A 20,363-nucleotide genomic window follows, 5' to 3' on the forward strand; every position below is an offset into this window, starting at 1 on the left:
CCTGTTCATCTTTCACTCCTCTAGTATTTTATATTTTTGGATGTTTAATTGTTCTTTAACCACAGTGGTTTGGGTTAAAACTGCATTTTTTTCTACTGCTGGCTGCAAACTTTGTTATTCGATCAAAAATCACTCACTTTTTCATTCCCAAATTGCTGGAAAAAAATGTAAAAAAAAAAAAAAAGGCTCTCATGAGCCAAGTATGGTGGACCAAGGACTGGATGATAATTGTTTACTGTCCTTCTATATCCATATAATTAGATTATTTATCTCATATATAGATATTGTGTTTCATGTTCATTGTCTTGTGGCTAAATCTTACCAAAATCAGTCACAGATATCTGAAATAAAAGGACAGGAAAACATTAAAAATGCATTTGAGTCAATGAAATAAACATTATTTTTTCATACAAGCTGAAATACTTAAATATCTTGAACATGCTGATATTGCAATAATGCTTCAATAACTTCGTTCACCTTTAGTTGAGCCACAGTCAGTTTCTTTCACATGACAAAACGGCTGACAAATACTGAAGGAATACAATGAATTGTACAAAAGGAATTTATTGAAGTTTGCCAATTTGTGCTTACATAATCTGAACTTCACTGTGGCCTTTATTGCAAAATGGCTCCATTAGTTTCTGACCGTGATGAACAACGCGGGCTGAACAGACTGAGGCTGAGTCACGGAGAGCGGCGTGACACCGATGTCAAGTAGCTGTGGTCTCCTTTTGTGTCGCCACAGAGCAGCAGCTAGCACCTGTTAACCAGCGAATCACTGTGTGGTGTGAGGGACTCTGTGGGATGAATGTCAGTGTTGATATGGAACACCTGGCGGCTTCGGGGCGAGCTTCACTTTGACCCCACCCACCACCACCAACACCAGCTTACATTACTGTCCTATACTTGTGGGCGTGGATCAGGAGCCAAATATTGTTTTTCAAGTCAATGAAGGAGCAAAAAGGAAAAAACAAGGCATACCAAATAAACAATCGCTTAAAAAAAGACAGCTAGAGGGATGAAGGGAGGAAGTAGTGTGAGATGTTTGTGTGTGTGTGTGTGCAGGAGGATGTTCCTTGTGGTGCGTTCGGGTACAGTGCCTTTATGTAACCCCTGTTTGCTCAGCCTTTGGTCTAGAATACCTCTATGTATTTACCAGCAGTCCAGAATGACTGGGCAAACAAACAGCTTGCCTATTGATGAGCGGCAGCGTGGAATATGCCCGTTGTATTCAAGAGAGAGAAAAAAGGAAGGGGTAGAGGGAGAGAGAGAGAGAGAGAGAGAGAGAGTGCAAAGTAAATCTGTCAAAGAGTCTATTATACAGTGTCCAAACAGAGAGCGCCCTCCACAATGGCCTTATTAATGGCACAATGTCAAGGAGCGGCAGGGCAATAATAGCAGATGATTTGGCTTTGTGAGGTTATCTCTGGAGATCTTGTATTGCAATATAGCAGATGATTTAGACTCTTTGGGGGGCATATCAGTGAGGATCTGTGGCAGGATCTGATTGGGCGTAGGCGTGTGTGTGTGTGTGTGTGTGTGTGTGTGTGTGTGTGTGTGTGTGTGTGTGTTTGTGTGTGGAAAGCATAAGTTGTGGTTTGTGGTAAAGCCGATGGCGTGCAGCCAGAGACAGGAGTGTGGCCGCTACGTGTGTCTTTGTTTGTTTTCCTACCAGAGATTTAACCTCCGCCTCATCACACACACACACACACATACACTTCTCAGTCTTTTTGGAGAAAGTGAGGGGGAGGAGTCGTGTGTTCATGGAGCAACAACAGCGACTGCAGAAGGAGAAGGCTGCCAAATACTGTCACCCTCTTTTACATTGTAGTAAGCACTCAAGAGAAACCAGCACATGTTGCCAAACTCTGCTCTGAAAAGACTATTTTTTACTACACTGCTGCAGCACATTGAATATAGAAGCAAAATGACTGCTTTTATATTCAATGTGTTGCAGATCTTTGTTTTTATTGTGCCATCCCTCAGTATTTGTAGAATCATGAGCCTACAACAACCAGTCCAACAAGTCCAACAACCTAAACAACAAAATAGGCCCTTTGTTATTGTCTTCCAACACAATCTATTTAACAATTAAAAGAAATGATTGATAGAAGCTGTTCTTCAACCTCAATGGTTTGGTTAAGTTGAGGCAGCTAAAATTATTAGATTATTATCAAGGAAGGATTGTGGTTATATGGAAGAAATTATAGTCATGGTTAAAAGAAATCGATCTTGACTGTTAGTAGGAGATGGGATGTGAACGGCGGTTTTCACAAGTCCGCTCACCTCATAGTAACTGAGACCTGACATCAGGATATTCAGTCTAATCACATCTGGTACTGTAGGGTTGCCGCAGATCTGTTGAATGTCTAATAGTCGAGTTGATAAGAGCGGACTCGCTATCAGCCCGGATCACAGAAGAAAAATATGCTCTTGATGCGAGATGGAGAGTGTTAACTGTAAAGTGCAAGATAAACGACAGGTATCATTGCTCTTTACAACAGCGTCGGTGCAGCGTTATGCTGCTGCCAGTGTTAGTTTGCGTCTTTTCAGGTCAACTTGACTTTGGCTGCTTGAGTTTCTTCAGATCGTTTGTTCCATCACTTAAAATGAATCATGTTTACACTTTCCTGACAAGCAACTTCTTGTGGTCATGAGAGTATTTACTGTCTTCTCTTAGTAGCAATAGTAGATGTGGCAAGACGTCACAAAACATTAGAGCTAGACCAATAAATCTTCCAGGCCAATACATCAGCTGATATCAGCTTATAGTAGACATACTGGTATCAGTGTATATGTAACTAGTAACAAGAAATACCAAACTAGATTTCAGGTCATTTAGAAACAGTAGCACCATTACATAGTTTGTCCAGCAGAGAGCACTGACAAGACGACAGCATGTATCTTGATTACAACGAAAAAGAAGAAAACAAATCAAGATTATTTAAGTTATGTGTTTACGCTCCTTCTAGTTCATCATTATTATTATTTGCCAACGCAAGAAGACAGTTGATGACCTGACAGGCGTACAACAGGACAATTTTGGATCAATCAACATGAAAAATTTGACTCATAATTGAAGTTAGTGTTTACCAATATGCTTGGCATATTAAAAACTGCAGCAGGAGAAGAAAGACAACATTGTAAAAATGCAGATCATCAGCCGATATGTTGTTGGATTGGATTTTTAAATTTCAATATCAGCATATCAGAAACACAGTATCACTCAGGCTCTACAAAAGATCTTCAGTAGAAAGTCAGATTGGATGAATCACATGACAGACCACAGTTTACATCCCATTTTAACCATAACCAGGCAGGTGGCAGAGCAGAATATACTCATATAAAGTGTTTTTGTAATGGTCATGTGGGTTGTTTTGGCCTGACAAGCAACCTATCTTGCTTGCTAGATAGCAAATAGAGAGTGATTTTGTATCATTTCTCTAACTTCATGGTCAAATGAAAAAGTATATCGTGTGAAATTACATGAAAATGTGTGAACGTGCCAGTGAGCATTGTTTCCTGGGAATGTGAAGCTAATATGCAGTTTTACTGTTAACAGGGACTTAATCTTAATCCTTTAATCTTTATAGGCTTAACTCAAACTGTATGACACACATTTCTACTGTATCATAGCATCAAACTAAAGTAGGTAAATGGGAAATTCAGTAAATAATACACCACTTTACTTACTGACTCGACTGCTTGATGAAAACAGGTGCTACATTTTACTTTTCATGCTTTTTCACTCATCCGCAAACAGACATAAGTGCACACTTGTGAAGGTTACAACAGCTCAAACCACATTTAGTCACTCTTCATGTGCACATGTGGGTCGTCTGACTGCTTTATCAGTCTGAAAACCTGCACAGCCCCTTCTACTGCACCTCCTGCTGGTCTGCTGCACTGCCCACTGTTTTCCTGCAGTGCTTTTATCAGATAAGATTTCGATCTTCACCTTTGATGTGGAGCTTGTTCAAAACACCCAACAATGCCTCATTCTATACTATTGTGAAATGATACGCTTGGCCTGGTTTACAGGTCTGCTTTGGCGCTCAGACCTCTCACCTCCTTATCTTGCTGCACCATACTTCATACTTTATGGCTTTGTCTCATCGCACTGAGGCGGTAGATTTACAGGATCATCACATATTTAAGAACTTAAACCCAGAACCTCCCATAAACCTATTTCTCATCCGTTAGAGATCAGTTTAGACTCTGTTTATCTCTGTGTGTGTGTGTGTGTGTGTGAGTGAATGCTGTTTGCTCTAAATTCGCGCTCTTAATCACATAGTTTAGGGCTGTATATGTGGGGCATGTTGCACTCTGACATTCTCTTGCTATTAAAAAGGGGGTCAGCTCCTCTCCGCTGCTGAATGTGACCTTTGTTAAAGGAATTATGGGACACTTTATACAGTGTAGATGATGAGCAGAGACAAAAGTCTGGGATTAAGCGGGAAAGAGAGCAACAAACAAGTGAATGCGTTAAAAACACAATAGACCCCTGTCTGTGTGTGTGTGTGTTAAAAATTGCATCCAGGCTCTGACATTGTTTCACTGAATTACAGAAGTGTTTTTCATGTAAATGCACATCAGTAAACTGCAGTGGTGGAAAGTAACTAAGTACAAAAGTATAATTTTGAGGTACTTGTACTTTACTTGAGTATTTCCATTTGATGCTACTTTATACTTCCACTCTACTACATTTCAGAGGGAAATATTGTACTTTCTACTCCACTACATTTATTTGACAGCTTTAGTTACTTTTCAGGTGAAGATTTGACACAATGGTTAATATAACAAGCTTTTAAAACACAACACATTGTTAAAGATGAAACCAGTGGTTTCCAACCTTTTTGGCTTTTAACGTCTTACAAAAAGCAGTGTGTAGTCGGGGTCACATTTCAGATGTCTATGAGTTGTTAACAGCTCCACCAAATAGTGATTTTTCCCTCTAAACTTCTCACATGCTTTCATTTCAATAAATGTTCAAATGATTCAATATTTCAGTGAAAATCGAAGATTAGAGAAAAAGACCAAAAACTGAAACTTTCATGACCCCTCAGATTTATCTGGTGACCCTTTGGAGGACCCCGACCCCTAGGTTGAGAACCAGTGGACTAAACTAGCTAACTGTATATAAAGTAGTTGAAACCAGCTCCACCTCCAACAGCTACAACAGTAACATGCTGCTCTAACACTGATGCTTCAGTATTAATAATCTAATGATGTCATATATAATAATATATCAGTCAGAGGGATGAAATGAGTACTTTTACTTTGATACTTAAAGTACATTTTACTGTTAATACTTATGTACTTTTACTTAAAGATATGCTATGCAGGATTTATCGGTTGGTGTTTGTAAACACACAGCATTCAAAGTTGTCCTCCCCAGTCAAGCGAGCTAGAGACTGAATGAAGAGAGCGAGTGGCGCCGGTGAGTCCCGTGAGTCAGATAAATAAAACGTTATTTTCTGATTGTTTCACGGCGGTTACATTCTAAAGCACAAATAAACACGCCCACGCCTTTGCGCAACCCTGCAGGAAGGTGCCGCATTGTCGGATTTTGTGTGAATGCAGAGCTTCATCCCGTCCGTTGTGGCCTCTCTGCTCTGTATGTGTGTAGCTCAGCGCCGCCCTCGGTCAAGCAGACACACAGACCTGCAGCTCTTTATACATCTATGACACAGAGACAGAGAGCAGAGCGGAGCAGAGGAGCAAGACGCAGACAGTGATGTAACCTGGTCGCTACACCGACCTCACACATGAGCACTGTTATTGGCTGGAGGCTACACACCCACTGCTCAAAGGTTGATGCCTAGAAACGTCCTGAACACAGCAAAATAATAAGAAAATACGGGCAGAGAGGAGAGTCTCTGCAGATAAATACACCGCCACACACTTGTAGTGGGTCTTACATGATCCACAGGTTTATATTAGTAGAAGTGTTTTTGGTTTCTTACATATAAATATACGTAGTTTACTAAGTCATAACAAATATGATCACTTAAGTATCCTGTTACCTCAAACTCATCCGGATGTTATGATTTTAACAGAGACTGATAATCAAACTGTTTCTTTTAGCTGTTTTAATATTTTCAGAGCAGATAGAGCAGGTAAAGGAGGCGATGTGGTAATATATGTAAAATCATCTCTCTCTGTACATGAGCTTCAATAAAAATTCCTAAATAATCTTAATTAATTTCCTTGAAAATTGATCTGGGGCGTAATAATTCAATAATAGTAATTGATGTCTACAGAAGCCCAGGAAAAATTGTGTGAATTAATTGCACCTTTGATTGATCATGAGGTGATTATCTTTGGTGATCTAAATTTAGAGCGGCTTACCTCGGCATCTAATAATCTTAAAGAACTTTTCTATAATTTTAATTCTACAAGCTTATTTTACATCCCAATATTAACAAACAGACCAGACAAATATCCTGCCTGTGGTGTTTTTGACCTTGATATTAGTGACCATTGACTGAATGTTTGCATTAGAAATGTGAAACAGAGGAAAACTAATTCACACATAGTAGATCAGAGGAAACTTTCTACATGACCTTTACTCCAGTCCAATCACTGACACTCTCAAAATCCCTGATCCTGAACTAGCTTATTTACCAATGTTTTAACTCAGTTTTAGATAAGCATGCACCTTTAAAAAAAGACAAGAACAAAATGTTGCTCCAATTCTAGCACTCCTCTACCTGCCCATGTTGTTAATGGCCTTACTCAGATAATTTGCACTTCTTAAATGTTAAATGTTTTAACACAAGGCCGATTTTTTAGACGATTTAAATAAGAAACCATCTGATCAAACAAATTAGTAATCAAGACTACGAATCTGACCAGACATTTGATGCCAGCTTTTCAGTACCTGACAGTTTTCGATACTCATTGCTGCAGACACATTTCAGCTGCTACCAAAAAAAGCACTGAGGTTTGACACCCAGCCCTGCCGGCCACAGAGGGAAGTATAAATCATACACAGATGAGTACCAATAGTTGTCAGACGAGCAGTCAGCAGTGTTTTTCATCTGTCAGCTGCAGACATTGAAAGTGACGTCCAAGTGTGTGTTAAATGAGTTGTGACCCGGGGCTGTTTGCAGCCCGCGGACCGGTGCACGAGCAGTGACTCTGCAAGAGAAAAGGAACAAAACAGAAAAACAAACGCCAGTGAAAGAGTGAACCTCCCTGCTCATCATCATCATGGCCCCATTCTTCCTCTCTCAATTGCTACTGAATCGCCTCGGTCTCATTACAGATTATGGCCTCAACAGAGTGACTCTCCCCTTTCTCTCGCCTTTCACAGTCCCTCTCTTGATTAACATTTTCTGCTAGGCTTCACACCAAAGGCACAACCTGTGCGCTTTAAAGGCAGGGTGGAAAAAAAGCCATCAAGCGCTGGAGTGGAATCAGATAAGGCTATCAGGCAGGAGGCTTTACTGCCTCGGCTTTGTCCCGCTCCTCCACCCGCCTTCGCTTCCTCCCTCAATCTCTCACTCCACTGCACCTTTTGTGCAGCTGATTCCCTGACGGAGTGCTCCCCTCAGCCAGGGAGCCCCCGACCTCCTCCAGCAACACTGCACTGCAGGCCAGCAGCAGCAGAGAGAGCAGCAGTGCACACAGTCAGGGCTGATGTTGAGGGTGAACTCACTTAAACTCTGTTTCATTCACAGAACAGCATTTACTCTGCGGTTTATCATAAGAAGTTAACATCATTGTGAATATTATAGGAAGTGCCATAAAATGTATCTTAGTTTTATTATATATTTTCATCAAAACAAATGATTTCACCTCTTTTTCAGGTGGATTTTCACAATCACTGAGCAGAGGTTATGGTTTAGCCCCCAGTCACATTTGTGCTAAACCCTACAATGCTGTCTGTTTGTCTCTGGTGAAAATAGAAAAAGTGAATAAATTTAGAATAACACTGAGAAACCATTAGCATCAGGAATAGCATTACTGGTACTGAACACAGTAGCCATCTGCAAAAATACACATGAAATTGGGCCTGAAAAGTTGAACCAGATTGATCCACACATTTATCACACATTTTTTTTCTTTTCATTACTTTATGTTAAGGTTTCAATTTGTTGTCGGAGTGGTATTGACCAGTCACGTTTGAGCGGGCTTTGGTTGCATGCAGCTAAATAGACCATGTGGAGAGCAAAAGAGGCAGAATGCATTGGCTGAAATGCAATCTCAGAACCCGACAATTTAGCTTTTTATAAGCTTTTTTAAAAATGTATCTGCACTCATATGCATATATCTGTTTACAGAGATTAGCTGAAATATCGTCTAGACCGTCTCAAGTTGCTAAACGGACTGTAGAGCGGTGCATGAAAGAGGAAGTCTTGGCCCAGAAATCCATTATCTGTTATCTGGATATCCGCTGGCTACACTGGAAGCCCCAAAATATTGGCTGTTGCCCCCAGAGGCTAAATTGTCATCAGAGAGACAGCCGATGGGTTCGGAGATTGCATATATATAGTAGAAATATGTGTATTTGAAACTTTTTAACTAACTTTTGTAACTTAAGTATGAACAAAACACAACATATGCTTGCTTAACTTGTAGTTCTGGTACCTGAAAGCAGCATATTGTTATTTTGTTACAGGATAAGCAGTAGTTAGTGGATGAATAGATGATGAATGGATGGAAATGTGTGAACAAACAGAACAGCACGATGACTAAGTTACATGATGCAGCTCCATGAAGCTCCTGATCATGTCCCAGTGGCCTCCCACTGCTCTCCTTGTGTTTAACTCATCAAAAATATTCCTCCGGTTATCTATTTATTGCAAAGCAAGATGGTTTGTGCTCTGTCTAGTTCATCATAATCACTCATTTTGCTGAGAGGCAGACAATCAAGGGGGAACAATTTGGAAAATCAATTCTTATAACTGAAATCAGGTTTCACCAAAAAGTGGCTTGGCATATTAAAAACTGTAGCAGGAGGGGAAAGAAGTATTGAATTTCTTAAAAGTAACAATTTAATACTGTAAAAATGATCCAGTGACAGTAAAAGAGAATAAAAATACAGATGTGTTGGCAAAATAAAGAAGTATCACAAGTTAGAAGTACTTATTATGCAAAATGGACCATTTTAGAGCGTTTTACATCGGTGATGCTTTACATCTGAGCAACATTTTAAAGTTTTAGTTCATCCATGTGGTGCTCCATCAAACTAGTGGTTGTTGGCACAAAGTCACAAAGCATTTTCCTTGTTTATAATAAAGTTATGTGATATGTTATCATGAATTTATCATGTAAAATCACATGGTTTGGCTTTAAAATGAGTCAAAAGTAGAGTAGTAAATGAAATGTAGTGAAGTAGATGTACAGAATGTGCAAGAAAAGTACAAGTACTTCCAAATTGAGTAAATGTATTTAGTTTCTCTCCACCTCTGAGGAAAGATGACCCACCTGCATGGTTCTGGTCAGTCAGTATAGAGTAAAATAAACCAGCATGGGTCATTTTTAAATATTTATCATATCTGTGTTGCTGGACTCTCTGTTCCAGATGGCCAGTGAACCTTGGCCAGCCTCGCTCTAAAATAGAGAAAGTGGATCCATTCACTCTGTCGCACAAGCTGCCATCTCACTTTAGCAGATTGATCAGTGCACTGATCCAGCCACTGTGTGAATGCATGTGTGTGTGTGTGTGTGTCTTTTGAAGAGAGAGGACTTTTAAATCCCATGCAGGCTGAGCAGCGGCTGCATGTGTGCCTCTAGATCCCGGCGCTGCAGCCTTCTTCTCATCACAGATATTTGCAAACAGATGCGCGAAGCCGACCCTGCAGGTTTTTTGATCAATCAAGCTTTAACAAGTCAAGTTGACTACATGCGAATGTAACATTTTGCATGTGAAAGAACAAGGCCATGGAAGGCCTGGTTTTGATTAGGCCTAAGCTGATAAATGGCAGATTCAAACAGCCCCCTGCTATTGCGGAGAAACCCCAGAGGTCCAGGGGTTTAAGTCCAGACTGATATCAACTCTGTTGCTTCTCTTTCTTCTCCAAACCAATGAATAGATCCATTATTCAGTAGACTCATTCTCATCTCCTAAATTGAAGTGGCAGCAGCTTAAAAGCCCCCATTTTCTACCCCCTTTTTTTTCCCCAAGTCTCTCTCACTCCCAAATTTAGCTACTGAAATATTCATGGGTGTGGTTAGCCTCAGTTTGTGCCTTTCATGTAATCATCATTTTTATATTTGAGACTTTTGCATTGATGATCACAAGTTGAAGAAACAAGCTACTGTTTTTATCATCAACACGAGTGAAACTTTGAGTCTTTTGACAAGTGTGTTTGAGGATTATGAGTCACTTATTTCAAGATCTTGTACATAATCAATGCAAAAGTCTTTTTTAGGAAAGATGTTGTTAGATGTCAGGTTGATTTTTTTATCATTTTGACCAATCCAAGTGTATTTCCAGTCACTGTTCACAGTCCATTCATGCTGTTTTCATTTGCAACAAAATATTCACTGACAGTAAATCTTTGTCTCGAAAAAAGCAGAATAATGTGGTTTATTTCAAGGCCTTGACCACTATACTTCTCCGACATCCATTCATCTCGCTTTCTGTCTTCATAAAAAGGCACAGCAGCTAAGTGCCACTCTCACCACCACCCCCACCCCCTCCACCCCCAGATCACAGCCAATTGGACGCCCTGTGAACCGCTCACCCTGTATTGTCCCCTCTCCCTGACCCCAGTGCTACCAGAGGGGAGAAATATTGCTCTAATCCACTCTACACACACACGCACAGCAGCCTGAGATTGTTGCTCGAGCTAGAAATCACTGTTTTATGTGGTGTAACATTTGATACATAGAAGAAACACGTTGTCAAAGGTTGTTTGTGTGCAGTCAGAAAGTATATAGTGCATATATGGATTCTGCAAACTCTGAACGTTTGTCTTTTTCTCTTCTCTTTGCAGTCGACTTCTTGGCAAAGTATTGCATTTTCAGTCAGGAGAAGCTGGCTGAGTACAAAAGAGCTTTTGAAGCAGTAAGTGAAAAGGGATTTTGAACCTTTATACTGTATGTTCCCTGTGCTTTGGATGTTCACTCTCACTCACTCTAATATGTTGCACTCCCTATAAAAAATAATGACTCCAGGGAGATTATTATGATCATTGATTCATCATTTGGTCTACAAATTGTCAGAAGATATTAAAGGGGACATATCAAGCTTTTTGGGATTTTCTGTTATTTATATACTGTTATGATGTTGGATGTTAAACGTGGTTAAAGATGCAAAATTTGAGGTTAACGTATGCAAAAATGCTCCCTGCAAGTCAAAAGCCAGGACTTCAGCCGACCCTGAACACTTTGTTTGCAAAGTGACCTCTACTTCCTCCTCGTGATGATGTCAGATCGGTCACGTATGACCACAAATGGCTGTCTGTTCCGTAGCCTTTGTTGCTAAGTTTGTTGCTAAGACTGTTCATGTTGTTTGGGCTCGAACATGTACGGATGTACTTGAGAAGTTTCTATTTTGAGTCAAGAACAAAAAAAAGAAGTGAAATCCTATACTGCTATTGTTTGTTTACGTAGCCTCCAGAGCTTCCTGAAGCTGACCAATCAGAATAGAGGAGGGCCTTAAAGAGACAGGAGCTAAGACGGCCTGTTTCAGACAGAGGCTGAACTGAGGGGCTGCATAAAGGGCCACTATAAGATAAATAAGGAGTTTTTTTAAGTGTAAATCATGCAGTGATGTTCCAGCAGAGCCCCAGAATATAGATGTATACCTGGAAATGTGCATGATACTGTATGTCCCCTTTAAAGGAAAGTCCATCATAATTTCCCAGAACAGTTGCCGCAATAAAATGACTTGTTTTGTCCAACCAGTAAACCAAAACCAAAGTTATTCAATTAACAATCATAGACTATGAAAACCAGCAAATATTAACATTTATTCACATTTTGCTTTAGAAATAATTAAATAACTGGATTCATTGATTCATTGTTTCAGCTCTAGATGATGATGATGTTCTTTATTTGCAGGAGGACAGTGATGGTGATGGCTACATCTCCTGCCTTCAGGTTCTACTTGCTATTAAAAACATCATCCCACCTGAGCTGCTGTCTGACGAAGAAGAGATTTACGTCTACAGGGTTTGCCTTTACTTTATATATGTACACATGCATATACTCATTCAAACACGCACACACACTGTCACATTAAAAGGTTTGATTGTCGAATCTTTTTCAGATCCTGGAGATGGTGGACTTCAGGGTGAGAGATGGGCTCGTGGACTTGAGACTCTTTGCTGTGATTGCTAGCCTGGCACAGAAAATAGCCACCATGGAGTAAGTGACAGACAACAGACACACTCCACACTTCTCAATGAAGCCGGAAGAGGAGTCACTGACCTGCCATAAATAAGAATAAGAGTGTATACGCAAGTCTGTTCCAGCGATTTTGTCGTTGTGTGTGGGGTTCTCTTTGATCTTCTTCTCGTCACATTTTATATGATGTTTGAGGGTAGACCACCATAAGAAATCTCTCTTATGAAGCCATTTCTGTCCATTATTGCCTCTTAAAACCTAATTTTTCAGTGCAATAAGAATATTTCAACCCAATAGAAATCTAGAGATAACTGTCTTTATCTTCAAACATAAATGAATAAAGCAGGTTGCAGCACTAAAATCATGACTTGCTTTTAGAAAATAGTGGATATTAATGCTTAAAGGACTCAAATATAATACAAAACAGACTTTGTAAGAACAAGGTTTTTGCAGTGAAGATCCTGGACCCTGAGATTGGCATTTTTCACTGTTTTCTGACATTTTATAGATTTTTTTTATGGAGCTAAAACATGGCTTGAACCCTGTGCAGACAGAAAACCATCACTCTGATTCAATTGGCCTCAGCGTCCTTGTGTCACTACATTATGCCCCATATGCTGCAGATTCCCACACACAGCGCTTTTTTTTTTTGCTCCTGCCCTGGGGTTTATAGCTTCCTACAGACAGGAGTGTGTGGAGCCAAGCCTACTCCGGAGGTCCCTGAGGGTCAAGGCCTGCTCCCAAAGCCCTCACCCCAGAGTGAGAGCTCCCTCTCAGCGAGGACAGGGCCAGGGTCATGGGTCTTCTGATTTACGGCCAGCCCTTTGTGTTCTGTATTAGAGGAGGCCTGTAGACTGACTGACTCACTGGCACAGAAAGACCAGGGTGTCTGCTCTGTATAGAGGCAATTATAGTAATGATAATGAATGTCCATATTAAACCTCTTTTCACAAAACTCCTTCTTGCAATTTAAATACGAAGAGAGAAGATCAGCATTCATAATACCACCACCTAAACAAGGAGAAAACAATAGCATCCTTCTGTCATCTCATCCCAACTGAACTAAATTGATCCTCTTACCTGTTTCACTTAATCCTGTTGTCTCTAATCCTAGCTTAGAAATGAGCTGCAACAGTAGTTACACAATCAGCCTTTCTGATCATGTAAGGCTTTGAAATCTGAGAAGGTGTATCCCACATTTATATATATATATATCTCTTTTTCTTCCAGTTTTACTTCACACTAATTGCACCCTTCCCCCCGCTCACACTCCTCTCTCTTCTTTTCAACTTTAACTGTCCGTCCCCGTCATCTCTCTCATCTCCCCCGACTCTCTTGTTGCCTCCCTCTCACCCTCTGTGCCATGCTGTTTTGGCCCTTGACTCAGCCCATCTGTCCCTGTGTAGCATTGTGCTCCCTGACAAGTCCACCTCACACAGCGCCGCATTCCCTCAGGGCAAGTCACATGATCTGCCAAGAAGCACATTGCCACACAGGATTCCCAAACAGCATCAGTGGAGCCGCACCGGTCGTGCTCATCACCACTGTGGTCCCTCTGGGTTTGTGAGCATGCATGCGTGCGCTGAGAGTTACAGTAAGTCTCCTCGTTCCTGGAAATTCACCAGACTAAATGAGTCAGTGAGCGAAGGAGCGCTAATTCAGTATGTCAGGGAAAACATGAAACAGCACAACCTAGACTCATTCCCCGCCACATTAACTGTCAAACAATACATGTGCCTCCTCCTCCGGAGAGTTTCCCTTTATAGCACAGCGTCACTGCAGCCCGCTCTAAAATATCCCAAAACAACTCTCAATTCTGTCAAATCAAACTAGGTCAGAATATGTTTGCAACCCAGCACCCCCCGCGCACCTCCCCAACGAGGAGACCGCCAAATTTTTTGGCATTACGTAAGCGAGAAGGCTGCTGTGTTGGCCTCAGCAGGGTGCCAGAGGAGGGCCAACAAAAGAAAATGGGTTAGGCTGCTATTATCCTCCCTGCAGTCCATCACCGGTCCCCTAGCCCCTAGTTTACGCTAGCCATTATCACGCCAGTGTCCTTAGCACACCAGCATTTGGACTCTTTTACTGCAAACCAAGTGCAATTAATGATCATTAGCTGCCCTGTCTCGCTTCATCCCCATCAAGCCCCTGCCTGCACCGTGGTTGGAGGACAAGGGCCAATCACGGCACAGGGAGCACTCAGGCGTGCATTGCACTCGATGGCCTAGCGCTTGGCCATTCTTCGCTCTAACAGGCCATTGAGCGCACGATGAGGAGGGGCTCATTAACACCGGGCGCTCATTAGAGAAGGGACGACCGTCGCTGTGCCACACGCTGGACAGGAGAGGTCTGTCCCAACACAATCGGTTGTGTCTCCCTCTAATTATCCGAGTGGACCTAGATTTTATCGGTCTGCGAGTGGTCACATTGCACCAGAGTGTGCCCCGGTCGCTTATTCCCCTCCTCAAACCTCCACACGAACCCCGCTCACCCTGCTCCAGCTCCCCCCACCCCCACCCCCCCTACACCCACCGTCCCAAAACCACAGCAGTTTTATCCGTTACTGTGGCGGGATGTCCCCGTGTGCCCACGCATTGTTTGGCAGCTAGGCCACTGTGAGCAACCACAATGGGCTCAGAACACTTTACCATCACGTCTCTCCAAACACAACATCGCATGGGACGAACCCGCCAAAAATCACCCGCCATGGCAACCAGACTGACCTAAGGCTGTCATCTGAGGCCGACCCCCGGATCATCTTATTTTGTACACATTTTACATTGATATGACAAATAAACTTTTTTTTGATTGTGTGTCACAAAATGCTTTTTAAAAAAACTTCTTATATGCTCTTTGTATAGACAACTTTTAGCAGTTAATGGTATTATTTTGATGGTTGTTTTGTTTTTTTTCTTACAGTGATTTTATGAGATCACTTATCAACAACATGGACTTCCGTTCTCTTGAAGTGAGGCTCTTTAAAGCGAAGGTAAAGTCATGGTTTGGCTTGTATTTGTTGTAAATGTTGCTGGCGTGCTGATGTGCAGGGAAGACCTCGCCACCACATTTTCATACTCTCAGATTTGTTTGCACAAGGTACACTTGATTACCTCCATGCAACATCAGATTAACTCCCACATTAGCCACATTCACGCCACAAACACCACCTCCGTCTCTCTTTCATGGCTCTGCGGGTATAATTATAATGAAATAAATACTGGTAAACACTTTGAAGAGCAATTCCAAAGCATGCTTTGTAAAGCTAGCTTTTTTTTTTATGAAAGCCACTCAGCCCTCATGCATAGAAATGAGGGAAGCAAGCCAGAGAGAGAAAGAGAGGGGTGCTTTTCCCTTTTCATAGATTAGCACAGCCTTAATCTCATTAAAGTGCCCAGCAGTGAACATGCCGTCCACTCCGCCCAGCCCTGTAATCAGCCTGAGACACACGGCTCATCTCAGATGGACCGGGACTAGCCTAGCAGCTGGCCGCTCACAAGCCGGCCCGGCCCTCATTCATACAAGGAAGTAGTGAGCAACTGAAAGGCAGAAGGAACATGAAAGCCTGTGGTCATGGGTGTGGAAACTGAGCCCTTGGCCAGGTAGGGGAGGCTTTGTAATTATAGAGCTGTTAGGGATAGGGTTGTTAACTGGAGAGGTTGGAGGGGGAAATGGGCTAATTGCCAGAAGGATTATTCCCCCCACCACCACCACCTCCCACACCCCTCCTCCAAAACCCACAGCAATTATTACCTAGACTGCATTAACTGTGCAAACAGGTGCACTCAAACAAGACTAGAAACAGGCTGAGGTAATCTGAGGCTACCCCGAAGAGCACACACACACAATAACACACTCACACGTGCACCCACACATTCACAACTGTGCGGACAACAAGTCCAGAGCCAGTTTTCCTTGTTTCAAACCTTATTTATGTGTATAATTATTATTATTATGACTCCTGCAGCAACTATTCCTGTTCCTCCTGGAGGAGCAGAGAGGGGAGGTCGGTACTCAGCAGGGCTTCATCAGTGCCGAGCAGCTGCTTTTGGAGCTGAAGGCCGGGGGAATCCATCTGGAGCAGGAGGCAGCCATAAGACTGGAGCTCCAGCACATTCCCCCCCTCGACCTGCTGGACTTCCTGGCCTACCTGCCCCTCTTCATGCTCATTCACAAGTCGGTCATCTCCAACCCTCTAGATGACTCCAGCAACCTCTGACCTCAGCCACCGCACTGAACTGAACTGCCATTATCAGAGATGAAGTCTTGTGTACAAAGGTAATACCTGACTAACAGAGAAGGTTTGAATCAAAGACACTGAAATCATTTCCACCTTAAAAGGGAAGTCATTATCCTATCATGATCTTTAATGATCAGAATATCAAGCAAGCTGATTCTGGAGAAGTCATAATTGAAAGTGAAACAGAGCTGTACATCTACGCCAGAGACCAATCTGTGGAAGGAAAAGATGATGTGAAGCATTCAGTTATAACTGTTGTTCCAAAGCAAAAGAAATCAGTCTCTTGCATCTCAAACGCAAGACGCTTTTGAAGTAAAATGCACTTTGTTATTTTACATGCTTTTAATAAAAGACAAGAGGCAAGCTCTATTAGAAATTTAAAATGACTTTAACAAAGGTGGAGCAACAGTTGTAATGAACTTTTCCTATTATGACAGAAGTTAATCTGCACCCTGCTCTATACAAAATTAAGATCAGATCAAGCAAGTGTCTTTGCAATGAATATATTTCATACAGTTGTGAAAATGCTAAAAAGAACCTGATTTCATGAAGGTAGATCATCTTATCACCGCTGACATAATATACACCGAATAAAACACATAACAATGCTGTTAATTCTCCATCTTTGTCAACTTCTTCTTAAAAACTCAAGTTATGTCTCTTCCTTCGCTTTTGAAGAATACTTCTGATTTGATTAAAACCTTAAAATCTATTGAAATACTTGGTAATAAACCTTTAACACTGAGTCACTTTACATCAACATAACATGTGCAGAATTTACTTTTTTCTACAGGATTTGCATTCTAATACATCACCAAAAGTTCAATCAAAGTGTTGATTGTAAAATTGGTCTTAACAACGATTTATTTCATGCACAAAGATGGCGTCTACCTGCGGATTAATGTGACTATTTTGCCAACGTATTTGTTCGCCTCTTTGAACAACAGTGCATATAGAACGCTTTACCGTCCCTCCTCACATTGATAATATTTTGATCATTAAAGATCATGATAGGATAATGACAGATGTGTATAGAAAACCCTACAAGGAGAGGCAATATTAAGTTGATGGGGAGTTTTTTTGTTGCTGTTGAGCACATGGACCATTTGACAGAGCTGTGAAGTGCTGTCTATGGTCCTGAACTGCCCTGAACTCTTCCACTACAACAACTGCTCACTGAGCAACACTGCAAACCCACCACACAACTATTGTATCAGTGAGCACTGGATGAAAACTCTCAACCTTCTTTACAAAATTGATCTGACACACTGCTCTGGGGGTGGAGAGGGGGGGGGGCTGGTTGGCGGGGTTCATGTAAATTTGCTGATGCAACAACTGCTTATAGTCCAGAAGTAAAAAAAAAAAACAATATTTGAGCAAACATAGCCACAGAGATAGACTGTTGTCCAGTTCTATCCGACTTAATCAACACTGACGAATGATGTTCAATAAGATATTCAACTAATATAGTTCGAGCCATTGTTTTGCCTCAGCTTTGCCAATTAGATATGGCCGTGCTCTCCTGCGGTGTGTGCACGCTTGACAGACCGCCACGGAGGAAAACATAATGGGCTCTGACAGGCAGCAAACCAGGACTGTTAGATCAGGGACGTTCTGTAAGCAGCATATGCCATCATTTACAGCCCAGAACGAAAAGAAAAAAATGTTATGTAAAGTTTCTTTTAAAATTACTGCATTATGCAATTCTACTATTGAATTAAAAACTATTAGAAACAGACTTAAACCTCACTTTGATGTTAAATAAAATGTCCCTCTTACATGTCGTTCCCTGTTTTTCACCTTCTCCTCTCTCAGCTGCAGTGCCCTCCTTACTGTGACCTTTAAGACTGTTACCACCATGTGGTTAAAACAGACTGAGAACCTTAACAAGGTAATTCTCTTGCTAAGCTGTTGGGAAATTATCTCTACCTGTGCATCCTGTGCCAGATGGTTTTATCACTGTTTTAAAATAACAACAGCAGCTCTGAGAATATATTCGTCTCTAATGTCTTGAACGTTATCCCAAGAGTTCTCTGTGTGCTCTCTGGCCTCTGCAACCAAAGAGATAAAAAAATTTAACCCTAAATAGCTGTTTGCAAATAAGAAGAAACCCCCACTGAAATGTCTCAACAATCTATCATCAGCGTCTGTTCAGACAGTGATTTCCTGTTCAAAGTGTGTCGACTATGTAAGAATCTTGTACTCAGTTGGACAAAAGAACTAAATGTTTTCTGCAGGTTGCAGTAAATGCATCTTGAAGCGAAAACAACATTACCTCGTGTTGTCTGTACTGTGGAGGTTGAAAGTATGTTTGGTTACATTGTTCTATCTTATGTGTATTTCAATGTGTCTATTATATTTTTGATTTGTAGAATCTTATTCTATATGAGACGTTTGTTTTGCATTGTGTTTGTCTAAATGAATCAGATAAATAAAATATGCAGGGTGTCATGTTAAAAGACCAATCAGTAATTTTCTTTTTCATATATATTTAAGATACTGTATATTCATATATACTGTATAACTGAAGAATTTGCTATCAAATATAGACTATTTATAGTTCTAGAAAAGCAACATTGTTGTCAGTTTATTGTATTTGAAAGTGTGGGCCAACTTCAATGCTGTTTTACAAATATTCATATTGTGAATAAAACTTTAATTCCTTCAGAAAACACTTTGAAAATTAGATTTATGAATGAAAAAGCCTGTCAATCAGTTTGGGAGTGACAGCAGGTTTCAATCCTGTATTTTGGAGGTGGAACATCCCTTATGTTTATATCTGGATGGAGGGTTGTGTCTTTAATAAATGGGTTGACTTTGTTTTATTTCCTAAGCATACTGATCTGCACATAAGCAGAGAATAATGATAAAAATAAAACTCTTAGTTAAATAGTAATTCTTACTAATGCGCATGTCTTTACTATTGTTTATCTTCCAGTGAGTAATGATGGTGTTGCAGCTCTGTTCATGTTTAATGGGACCCTCAAGCCCCCGCTCAGGGCCCCCTGGTGGTCCGTGAACCCTCCCTTTGAGTATAACTGATGTCACGCACGCGCATCTTACACAATGAACCCTGAACACACCACAAGCTTTACAATTTGTTTCTCTCTGTAAATCTTTTTTTTTTTTTTTTTTTTTTTTAATTCCAAGAATTTGAGTCAAATATTTGAATTTCATAATTTGATTTGATTCCTCGGAGTTACAATAATTGCAAGGAAAAAAAAAAGAATTTGAGAACAAAACGAGCCAAACGGTCTCATCTTCAGCCACACACGAACTGGATTTTTTTTTTTTTTTCCTCCCAGGTGGTGATTGTTGTGTGTTCAGCGGCATGCTGCTGTCAGGAGGCACACGCCATCAGCCAATTCAGCTCTGTGTCTCCACTCGACCACCATACAAACCCCACTCACTCATTAAACCAGACACGCGTCCGGCTGCACCCTCCGCCCTACCTGTCAAACTTAGTTTTGCAGAAACACAAGCCCCGCTTCAAAAATCTATTGGTGATGTGACCTTTCCCTCCAACTGCTCATTTAAAAGAGACTCCTGGTGAACATAAAGACTTTTCATCATCAGATATGTTATCATTATTTATTCTTCCAAAGTGTAACCCTCGTGCTTTTTATAACTTTGAGCCTGTTTGTCCGTTTGGACATAACAGATAGTAATTTCATGTATACCCAGTTTGCTTTTTATACACCCATTCACTCTTAGTTCAGAGTGAGAGGATGAGGCGTTTTAACTTGACAGAAATGTGTAATTAATCATAATTTCTGCTTTTGTTTCTTTTCATTTAAGATCGTTCTCTTAAGAGAGAGAGAAA

General features: G+C 41.0%; 1 protein-coding gene across 4 annotated transcripts in view; it reads left to right on the plus strand.

The window, feature by feature from the left end:
- LOC121890373 overlaps positions 1 to 18,572 on the plus strand; it is a 64,814-nt gene extending 46,242 nt beyond the window's left edge. For 3 of the 4 annotated variants that reach the window (XM_042402557.1, XM_042402559.1, XM_042402558.1), the window contains 5 exons: positions 10,950 to 11,020; positions 12,019 to 12,129; positions 12,227 to 12,324; positions 15,223 to 15,292; positions 16,268 to 18,572. In XM_042402557.1, the coding sequence (XP_042258491.1) occupies positions 10,950 to 11,020; positions 12,019 to 12,129; positions 12,227 to 12,324; positions 15,223 to 15,292; positions 16,268 to 16,519 (602 nt within the window). In that variant the 3' untranslated portion in view covers positions 16,520 to 18,572. Of the gene's footprint in view, positions 1 to 10,949; positions 11,021 to 12,018; positions 12,130 to 12,226; positions 12,325 to 13,690; positions 13,891 to 15,222; positions 15,293 to 16,267 lie in introns of those variants that run through there. The other variant, XM_042402560.1, reaches the window with a different exon arrangement.
- The last annotated feature ends 1,791 nt before the right edge of the window (positions 18,573 to 20,363 follow it).

The sequence above is a fragment of the Thunnus maccoyii genome, chromosome 23 (genome assembly GCF_910596095.1).
Source record: "Thunnus maccoyii chromosome 23, fThuMac1.1, whole genome shotgun sequence".
Lineage (NCBI taxonomy): Eukaryota > Metazoa > Chordata > Actinopteri > Scombriformes > Scombridae > Thunnus > Thunnus maccoyii.